The 11,698-nt window shown below is 38.0% G+C and overlaps 1 protein-coding gene across 1 annotated transcript in view; it reads right to left on the reverse strand.

The window, feature by feature from the left end:
* The window catches only part of DENND1B (DENN domain containing 1B), a 355,643-nt gene extending 344,342 nt beyond the window's left edge, over window positions 1-11,301 (reverse strand). Inside the window, exons 1-2 of the mRNA XM_044674913.1 lie at window positions 11,214-11,301; window positions 8,503-8,567 (exon numbers count right to left, since the gene is read on the reverse strand). Of these exons, the coding sequence (XP_044530848.1) occupies window positions 8,503-8,567; window positions 11,214-11,230 (82 nt within the window). The 5' untranslated portion in view covers window positions 11,231-11,301. The remainder of the gene's footprint in view (window positions 1-8,502; window positions 8,568-11,213) is intronic.
* Window positions 11,302-11,698: the final 397 nt, after the last annotated feature.

The following is an 11,698-nucleotide window of genomic DNA, read 5'->3' on the forward strand; positions in this document are numbered from 1 at the left end:
GAGGGAGAGAAAAAACACAAAATGGTGAAAATATAAATTCTGTACCACTCATAAATTATTAGTGCTGTTTTATACTGATAAAAGCCAGAAGATAAGGAGTAAAGTTCAGAAATTTTGACAACTGATCCAAAATTCCTCTTGACAGGCAGTTATATAAAGATATTGTATATTAGTCCTTAATGTAAAAGTTAAGTTGCTATTAACACTACTGCCCTTTGATGTTGTTTGTTTTTTCCAGAGACCAAAAATGACATAACCAAAGGGTAATACTCTAAAGAACCAAGTGAAAAAAAGCCACTTAAGAAACAAGTAATATTAAACATATTAGTTTTCACCACTCTTTGTGGAAAAAAACTTCTCAGAGATCCAGGAAATACAGTAATTTATAATTACAGTAACATATTCAACTGCATCTGGAACAAAAGGGACATGGGGGAGGAGAACTGTGTTCTTGGTCAACGAATTAACATGAACTTTATTTTTAAATGTTTATAGATTTTATCCTTGTTAGTCAACAAAATAATCTCAGTTCTAATCAACATTACTTTATATTATACAACACAACTCAACAAAGCTATTACTTCCTAAGAAGTTTTCATTCCACACTGTAAAGCTATAGTCCCACAAATAAAAGCTAGATAGAAATCCTTTTTTTTTTTAAAGCTATACTTTCTTTTAACTTCAGGCCTTCCATCTCTTGCTACAGTTGTCCCTTGAAGAAAGAGGAAATTTGGTGAATAGTAGAGAAACAGGCCTCCCATCTAACCCTCAAGCAGGTGCCTTCCATCTCATGAGGCATTTGTCTCCTGCCTGATATTTAGCTACCTCTGTGAAGAGGAAAGGAGTTTTTCACTCAAGGATCAAGATTCTGATACCTGGGCATACCTTATACATCCCAGTGGTTCTGACCCCACTATAGGTCACTATCCAAACCCCACTTCCCATCTCCCACCACCTGATTCCTTATTTCCATTATCAAAACCCTCTTACACCAAAATTCCAACCCACCCATACTATCTACTGAGCTTTCTGGGATACCTGCTTCATAAGCAGCAAAATTCCCATCTTCCTAAATATTTTCTTCTCCCACTTCTTTAGCCTTTGAACTGAAGACTGAATCACTGCAATCTGACCCCCTTCCATCTGCTTGTGACAAAGCCTCCCAGACCATCCTTTCCAGTACTGGCTATGTGTTCACTCACTGGTCTTGGTCAAGGGGTTGAAGATGGAATGCTCCTTGCTCTCCAGTGCTACTTACAGGTTCTCCTCCTGCCTCCATGGGTCTGTCACCTTCCCACCTTTGGACATCATGCAATTCATATCAACCATCTAATCAAAATCCTGGTAGCTCTAGTCTGCAGACTTCTAGTTTTTCCTCTTCCTTTCTCAACTTGTTCAGTTCCTGGCTCACATTTTTCTCACTTCCCTACCTTCATAGAAGAGAATTTAAATATGTATACTGCCTCACAGTCAAACATCTGAACCATACAATTCCTCAACTCACTTCCCATCCCCTATTTTTCCATCCCAATTCAGCCTCAACACAAAAGAGGCTCATACCTTTGATCCAGCCATTTGTCATTCACAAATGCACCACCTACATTTTCAAGAATTCCAAAATCCCTAATCTGATGATAATCTATTGTCTGTCCACCTTTCCCTCAGCCTTCCCTAACCAAACCCTGCTCTTAGTCTATATATCAAGGTCTGCAATCCCTTGATTCCTCTGTACACTCTGATCTTTCTATCCTCATTAATTTTTACTCTATAGCTCTTCTGCCATTTCTAGCTAAATCCCTTCTTTCCACTAATATTTTCAACACCTTGATGTAGGCCTTCATCATCTCATGCCTGGATTATTGTAATAGCATGCTGGTGGATCTGCCTGCCTCAATTCTTTTTCCATTCCAATCTACCCTCCATTCAGCCATCAAAATGATTTTTCTTAAATGTGGATCCAACCATGTCACCCCACACATACACAAAAAAAATTTTGGTGGTTTCCTATCACCACCAAGATCAAATACAAAATCCTCTGACTGCTATTCAAAGACATTCATAACATAACATTCCCACCCTACCTTTCATTATCTACTATTTATGCTTATTCCCTACCATGTCCCCTTAAATCTAATGACACTGGCCTCTTTTCTGTTTCATGAACAAGATCCTCCATTTTTCAAGTCCGGGCATTTTCTCTGGCTGTCCTCCATGTCTAGAATGCTTCTCTTCTTCATCTCCACCTAATGACTTCCCCAGCTTCCTTCAAGTCTCAATTCAAATGCCATATTCTACAGGAATTATTTCCTAACCCCTCTTAATTGTACTTCCTTTCCTCTTTTAATTATTTATTTATCCTGTATCCTGAACTGCTTGTCTATACATATTTGTTTGCTTGTCGTCTCCCCCCACTACATTTGAGCTCCTTGAGGACAAAGGCTATTTTTTTTGAAGCTCAAGTGCTTACTACGGCTTATCTGGCACATAGCACTTAATAATATTTATCAACATAAATATTCGCTAACTGAAGTACTAAGTTATGTCCAAATATTAAAAAATAAATTGTTGTCTAAAATATTAACCATAATATTTCTTTTAATATGCTTATTTCAGTTATATTCATTAAATTGTGAGCCCCTTTGAGGACAGGTATTTTCTTTAGCCTTTCTTTTTTATTCCCAATAAATAATTAACAACTAACTGATTAAAAGGAAAAAAAAGACAAATGAAGAACTTCATCTAACGAAAACTAGTAGTAACTATATACCAAATCAATAAGCCTTTCTATATATAAAGACATTTCAAATAATTACCTGCAAACTGTGCTCCTAAAAAATTAAAGAAATTAAAAACTTGAGTATAATGAAACATATTCGAATTCATTCAAAGACAAGTAAAAAGATTTATATAAACTGTTAATTCTGTAAGAATTTCTAGCTTCTTTCTTTTTTAAATTTATTTATTTAATTAATTTTGACTATTTTTCCATGATTACAAGATTTGGTTTTTTCCCCTCCTCTCCTTCCTCCCGTAGCCAATGAGCAATTCAAATAGTATTACATGTATCATTGATCAAGACCTATTTCCATATTATTAATATTTGCAATAGAGTGATCATTTAGAGTCTACATCCCCAATCATATCCCCAATGAACCATGTGATCAAGCAAATGTTTTTCTTCTGTGTTTCTACTCCCACAGTTCTTTCTCTGCATGTAGATAGCATTCTTACTCAAAAGTCCCTCAGAATTGTCTTGCATCATTGCATTGCTGCCTAGCTTCTTTCAATGCTCATCTAAAGTGCTACCTCCAAAACAAGAAATATCTTCATTTTCCTCCCAATATTATTAATACTCACAGAAATTACTCCCATTTTGTTTTAATATTTTATTTTTATGTACATGTTATTCCATGACACCAAAAAAATGTAATTTCTGTGACAGTATGAAGTGTGTAATTTTTATTTTTGTGTTTCAAACATCTAGAAAAGTGCCCAGCCCAAAATAGGTGCTTGTTCAATGTTGAGAAGTTCACAATAAATGTTATAAGTGTTACACCAAGGGGAATCTAGTAGGCTCAGGGGATAGAGAGCCAGGCCTAAAGACATGAGGTCCTGGGTTCAAATTTGTTGTCAGACACTTCCTAGGTGTGTGACCGTGGACTTGGACAGGTCACTTAACCCCAATGGCCTAGCCCTTACCACTCTTCTGCCTTGTACTACACATTGTTGATTTCAAAGGGAAGGTTGTTGGGTTTTTTTAAGTGTTATACCAATTCATGTAAAAATAGAAATTTTATTAAATCCAATCATAGAATGACACAGAACAATAGTCACACTTAATATCTGATCAAAGGGGTTATCAACTATTAAATCAATCAAAAAATACTCTCTAACCTTTCATTCTACGTTTGTTATAACCATTTCAAAAATACCAATTTAAATAGTAATATAACAAATGTATCCCACTGTAAACAAACTATGCAAGTCCTGTCAAAACAAATACAGAAGAAATCAGATGCTTAGAGAGAAACAAATATTCAAATAGCTTCCTGTCTTTGAAGGATGTTATTTATTCAGTACTCAAATGAAAACATGAAAATATTACAAAACAAAATTCTCAACTTGAAATGACAATATTTGGGGGGTTTGCCCATTTGATAATACTGTTTGTATAAAACAATTTTCTGATATAAATGTCTGATTTTTTTTAAGTAAAAAAAATTATCTCAACTGAAAAAGGTTGGGCTACTATTACTGGAATGAAATTAAATAGCTTTCTTTAAAACTATGAAAACTGACTCATCCAGACTAAAGAAAACAGAAAATTTATAAATAATTAAAATTAGCAGTTAATCTCAAATTTACATTCTAGCCAATAGTTTCACTTCTAATGTTACCAATTAAAATGGACAATGGACAGATTGCTAAGAGGACTAAGTGAAGGATAGGAAAAAAGGCAGGACAAAAGACATATTGAAAAATCGATAATCAGCTAGACTTCTTCTCTGAACCATGGCATATGGAATAAAATTATAAATAATAAAGGGGTAAGAAATGCTCTGAAATCTCGATGGAAAAATAAAATCACACAAAAAGTACTAGCTGCATGTTCATTCTGTGGAAAGGAAAACTCTGAATCAAGTTTTTGGAATTTCGGCCCACTGAGATGGAGCAGACAGCAGTTAGAATGTGATGGGAGGGGCAGTGACAGTTGGAGTGAGAGAAGAGGATTGTGGGAGTAACAGCTAACTGAAAGGACTTTGCCCTCAGAACTCTGTCCAGTGAGGAGTAAAATCCTAGAGCTCTAGATTCCCACCTATGGAAAAGCCTTGCCTCTATTTTCCCTTGCCCAGAAGAGAAAAAAGGTTCCTGTTGTTTGAGAGCCTCCATTAGAGAAAGATCAAACACTTACCATTGGTGAAGGTAGGAGAGAGACTTTTATTAGATAAGAGGATAGTTAAGTTGGAGTGGAGCCATCTTGGTTCAGCTGAAGAAAACAAGAAACCCCAAATCGGGTCTCCTCTCCCCTCAAATCTATACCGCCCCCTCCTTTCCTCTATCCTCTCCTTCTCCAGCTACCTTGTTCATCTACAAAATAAACCAAATCGACGTCAGATCAAGGAGAAGTCATTACACGAGGCAAAGAAGGGGTTTGAGCAGCTGCTTTGTTCATACTACATTTTGAGCGAGACCCCCTGCAGTGCTGACATTGGCCAGGGGGAGGTTTCTGTGGGGAGAGTTTCCCTGCTTGATCAACCAGCATTTCCACCCATCTCTCCAAGTAGGAAAGCCTTCCCTTTAGCATCCAGGGCCAGCTCCCGTTCTCTGGATGTCCGCCATTCTGTTGTCTTTAGTAAAAGTAGAATATTGAGAGGGGAGTTGACAGACATTCACGCCCAGTACTGTCACTCTCTCCCACATCAAACCCTCTTAAATATATTTTTGCAATTCACAACCCTGACTCATCAGTTATGTTAGGAGTCTTAGAATACTCCTTGGTCCCCTCCAACTTTCAGATTCTTCCTCTTACCATTTCCACTGAACAACCTCTCCTTCTTTGGGATTTATTCAGCCCATATTTATCATTCTTTCAAAATCTTGATAGACATTATCCATTGCTCCTCTTGATATTCTGCTTTCTTCCTTAGTGAATTAAACACTTGGCTCATAGTATTTTTTCCACCCCAACTTCTACCCTCATGCTAAGGGACTTGGACACAAATACTGATGATCCCTCAACTATCCCAATTAGTGACCTCCCAACTTCTCCAACAGAATGGCTCCATATCATCCCTACTTTCTCTCTTACCTTCAATCTCTCCTTATCTATTGGCTCCTTCCCTACTGCCTAAAAAGGCCTATAACTCTCATATCTTTTAAAAAAAAAAAAAAAAAAACCTCAACTGATTCAACCTTCTGGATATTGTCCTAGGTCTCTCCTCCCTGCTTCTTGGCTAAATTGGAAAAAGCTAACTACACTAGGTACTTCCATTTGCTTTCTTCTTACTAGTTTCTAAACCATCTGCAATGACTTTTAACCTCAACATTCAATCAAACCACTTTCCTCAAATTAACAATATCTTAATAGTCAAATCTAATGGCCTTTCTTCAATCCTAATCCTTTCTGACCCTGATGTAGGCCTTTATCTCCTCCTACCTACATTACTGCAAGTCACCTAAGAAATCTCCATAATTCAAGCATATCTCCTCTCATTCCATCCTCCACTCAGTTGAAAAGTCATTTTCTGAAAACTCAAGTCTAATCATGTCATCCCACTATTCAATAAACTCCAGTACCTCCAAGATCACATATAATGTCCTCCACTTCCCTTCCTGTCTCACCAATCTTCTTATGCTTTACTCACTTCCAAGAATCTTATAATCCAGCTACTTGCTATTTCTCATAAGACATTCCTCCTAATTCCTATCCTGTGACTATCCCCAATGCCTGGATTGCTCTTCTTCCATAGCTATGACTCCTAGTTTCCCTAGTTTCTTTCAAGATTCAACTCAACTGACACCTTTCCCATTTCCTTCTTCCCTCAAAAATTAGCTTCCATTTACTATATATATATATCTTACATGTACATAGTTATTTGTATACTTCTCCTCCATTAGCATGGGAGCTCCTTGAGAGTAGGGATTCTGTTTTTGTAGTTCTTTGTATGTACAGTGCCTGGCACATAGTAAGTACCTAACAAATACTTGTTGACAGACTTCAATATAGCAGTTAAACATAATTTTAACATAAGTAACAACAGCCCACATTTTAAAAGCTTTTTGCATTGTATTTTCCCCCAAATTTTACTTTATAGAACTTACTTGTAAGCATCAGTTCACTCACCACAACTAACTGGTAAAATATAATAGAGATTTTGGACCAAAAGTCACATTATAATTTAGTACTTCAAAATGGGATAGGGAAAGAGAGGGAGTAGGATATAGTATGTCCAGTTAAAATCTGAAGAAAGAACTCGTAGGTGGTCATGAGAAGAATGAAAATGAACTTATGTCAAAAAGGTACTTTAAAGATTGGATAAAGCTACACAATACTTTGAAACAACTTGCTAGTCAGTAAATTTTTCCACTTCAATAGCACAACTAAGTCAAAGATGCCATGAAGTAGGTAGCTGTGCTAAGAATGTATATGACCATTTTAAGATATGAAGGTAAGCCCAGTTCTCCTACAAGTTCTTCTTCTTTAATGTAAGGGGTTCCAGACAATTTAGGAGCATGATATTATCAACTGGCTCCTCTAGATCTCATTTGCTGCTGAGTTTGGAACCTAAAGCTAAAAGAAATGGTCCTACATTTTTCATCAGAGTCCATCTGAAACCCACAGAATTCTACCCAAACAAATGCTAATAAAGACCTAGTTAGGAACTGGTAACCTAAAAAGAATAAAAAATTTGGCAACTTCAAAAACTTCACGCTGGTTTTAAAAGGGAAATAAGCAAGAGAAATTGCTTCTTTACCTATTAAACCAAAGATATCAAAACAATTGATGACTCCCAAATAATAACAAATGAAACATAAAGAATACAAAGGGCTTTTTCATGCATTATTTCATGGAGCTTCTAAATAACCCTGTGAGAGAAGAACTGTACGTTTTATACCCAATTACAGATTAGTAAAATAAGGCTCCAGGGAGATTAAATAGTCAGTTATATAGTAAATGCCACATAATTTGAGTCTAAGTTTCTCCAGATTCCAAATCCAGCATTCATTCCACCATACTACATTGCTTCTCTCCTCAATTATTTTCATGACTGGCAGTAGAAAACTGAGTAATAATATTCCTCAAATTCATCTAACTCAAAAACTGCTGTGGAATAGGAGCAAAGTACATTAAAAAGTCATGTGCGTATGTATGCATGTACATATGTATGTTTGTATCTTTGTGTGTATTCCAGTCCCACCCCACCTCCATTCCCTGACTTAAGTCAAATCTTGTGATTTCCTCCATATGGGAAGCTCTCAGTAAAGAATATCCTTTGAAAATGAAGATCAATACCTTCTCACCAACTTATTGTTCTAGAGAATTATCTGAGGCACTGAGAGGTCAGGTGCCCTGCATTAGAACAAGTCAGTATATCAAAGAGGGAACCTTGATCAAGAGCCTTTTGAACTCAAGACCTGATTTTTCTACACTATACCATTTGGGAAGAAGCATTAGGCTAAAACTGGTGGAATTTCCATTGGTTGTGGCAAGATATTATGGAAGATCTGGAAAGATCTCATGTGAAATCAGACAAAAAAAAAACACATTTACAGGGACATAAGAAAAGAAGGTAAGAGTACAGAGTGAAATTACTGAATAAACAAAAAGCAAACTGCACAGATTTTGATTCGCTTATTTCACAGTATTTTGCTAACAGTAATCTGAGACAGCTGCAGAACACATTTTGCCATGTGCTCCTTTAATTGTTGGTATTATCATGTTTCATACTCAACATGAATATGTGTAGTAACAGAAAAAATCTCTTAAGAAAAGAAAAGTACCTTCATTCTCAATAGTATGACATTTCACCTTCAATACCAAATCGAATGTTCTTTCTGGATTTTCTCTAGAAGGAAAAAGAACTCAGTTAAATTTATGCATAAAGACAATTTTTCAAACTTGTTAAACTTTCTTAATATTGAATTTTTTCCTCTTTCATTTACTCCATAAAATTGCATATTTTAAATTACGAGTTTTTATCCTCATTGACTTCTTAAAAACGCTTTAATCTTACAAAAAGTAAATCTGCATAAGAGTTTCACTAATCCTTCAGAGTTGACACTAAGATAATTTTTTAAAGGCCAAATTTGATCTGCAGAAGTTGTTGCACTAAGTCATAAAGCTTTACACCAAAAGTTAGACCATTAGAAAAATGTTCATAACATTCACAAATGCTCTCTTTTCATTTGATTACATGTTTAAAGTTTTGTTATGTTTATTAGATTATTTGATGAGTTAGTTCCTGGGGCTATGAAAAAGAATTCAATTTTTATATTAATTATTAGATCATCTACCTTAGTATTGTATTCATCCAATAGTGAAATTTGTAAAAATACACTAAAGTCTTCTTGAGAGACCACATAGTGGCCATTAATCTTTTCTGAAAGAATAGACCACTTCCTTTCACATGGATTCCAGAACTGTTAATATCTTGGTACTTTGTTTTAATATTGTTTATGATTCCTTTCGGAAGATAATCCCATAAAGAAATTAGCACAAAAAAAGTTTTTGAATTATAAAATCTCTTGACACAAAAAAACACATAGAAAGTGATAAATCACAGATTTTTAGATTAAGTATCCTTTCCCTGCTCATTCACTCTCAATTTATTTCAAGAGGACAATTCTTAAGGATTGTATTCCCTTACAGTATTAGTAAAAGGGGGAGAGGGAGAAGTGATTAGTGTCAGGATCATTTCCTCCAACTTTTGAAAAGTTTTCTAGTGGAGAGCCAGTCACTACTTAAGCAATAGGGGACCAAAGAAAACATGTTACAAGTTACATAATTCTAAATTGTAATAATAATTGTTATTATTATTCTAAATTATAATAATTATAATAATAATTGTTATTATTATTATGTACCTGTTAACATTCAAAATCTTTTATTGAAGCATAAATACAAGACACAGAAAACTTTCACATAATTCTAAATTGTTTCAAGTTCCTGTTCACATTCACTCACTGATACATAAAAATTGCTCAAATATCCCAAATTTTAAAAATTAAATTTCACACAAATATATCAGCATTTAAAGTGAAAACAAGTCAATTTCATCCAAATAGAAATGTTATTTTGAAAGAGTTCAAAAAAGAAACTCAAAATTAGTTGACAAAATATTAGGTAACATTTATATATAACTGTAATCAGGGTAAGGCTTGCAAAGCACTTTAAATATTGTATAATTTGGTGCTGAACAATTTTATTAAGAAAATTCAAAAGCTTTTTTAGGATCAAATGAGGTAATATGTATAGTGCTTTGAAAGCCTTAGAGCCCTATGTAAATGACTGTTATCATTATTGTCTTACTTATATAAAGTTATAATTTCCAAAAATAAACCTGTCTTGACCAGTTATGTTATTGCCAAGTTAAACATTATCACTAGCCATAGTTCTGTAAAGATAACACCTACAGCGCCTTGTAAGATTAAAACGCTACACAAATGCTAGTTATTTGTATTTACATGTTATAATTCCCAGAAATAAACCTGCAGTGCCCATTTGGCCTTACGTGCCAAAATTTACAATATTATATCACTATTAGCACTGAGAAGATATCATGTTCAGCATTTTGCAAACTTTAAAATGATCTTACAAATGCTATTATTATTTTGTCTTATATGCATGTTATAATTCCCAGAAACATACCTATAATGCCCATTCAGTAATCCTTATGTGCCAAAGCAAAACAATATTAGATCACTAGCCATACCACTGTGAAGGAAGTAGTGCCTCCTAGTATATACTTTTGCTAGATACGAGTGTGACTACCTGGTGGACAGTCTCTACATCAATATATACAGAACAAACACCTTCCCCCTCCCGCCCCCGCGCCATCCTAGGCACCTAGTGGTTATACCTCAAGGACAGGAAAGTCTTCAGAACAATAAACTATGAGGTGACACCTTAGAGACCACATACCACACACACATTAAGTCTGACACACTAGATAAAGAAAAAGAAACCCCAAAGGGGGGGGGGGGGGTGAGGGAAGATTGTCAAGAAGAGCCAAGCCTCCCACCACCACTACCCCACCCCACCCCCAGCCCCACGCACAACCCTCGGGGAATGAGGTTTCCAAGCCTGGGTGTATCCATCCCGGAGGCACTCCCCACTTCCTTTCCCAGTGGAAGGACCAGAACGTTCAGAACGGGGGCAGCAGCAGCAGCCGAAGAGGACTGGGCGCTCTCGGGTTGCTCCGGCTGCACGGTCCCCACCGCCCAGTGCCTGGAGACTCGGGGTCCTGGGGAAGGAAGGCTTTGAGGCCTAGTTCCCTCCCCAGGGGGCAGGAGGGGAGGGACTGAAGCGGCTGCCCTGGGAATTCTCTTTGTGAATCGACCCCTTCCCCAAACCCTTCCCCGAAAAGAGGCTTTCCGTCCTACCCCAACCCCCAACCCCTGGGCTGGGGCGAGCCGGGAGCGGACCCGAGGGTTCGAGGAGGAAGTGGAGGGAGGCGACGGCGGCGGTGGCGGGACCCCCGCCCCTCACTCACTTGATCCTGCAGTCCATGGTTACATGTCGAATCCGCGTTCAGCCAGCCCCGCTGCTCGCCTACTCCCACACAGCCAGCCCCGGGGGTCGGCCCCGCGGGGGTGGGCAACTAGCTCTAGCCAAGCAGGAGCTCGAGGTCCCAGCCGGAGGCGTTGGCGGCTGCGCTGAGGCCGACTCAGAGCGCGGGAGGCTGCGGGGCCATGGCCCGCGGTGCTGGCAGTGTCCCCCAGTAGCGGGTCCCTAAGTCCAGCCCGGCTCGGCCCGGCCCTGGCCACAGCGCCTCTCTCTGACAGCGGCGCCGCCCCCGCTGGCTCCAGCTGCTGCCCAAAGCTCCGGCCCTTCAGTTCCTGTGAGGGAGGGCGGCTGCCGCTGCGCCGGCACCTTCGGCAAACCAGGAAGTGCCGGGCAGGGGAGGAGGGGGTAGCCGAGGACGCCTCTCTCGATGGCTACACCTGGGCCTCGGGTCCTTCGGCAGCCGCCCTAAAC

Source organism: Gracilinanus agilis, chromosome 4, assembly GCF_016433145.1.
Source record: "Gracilinanus agilis isolate LMUSP501 chromosome 4, AgileGrace, whole genome shotgun sequence".
Lineage (NCBI taxonomy): Eukaryota > Metazoa > Chordata > Mammalia > Didelphimorphia > Didelphidae > Gracilinanus > Gracilinanus agilis.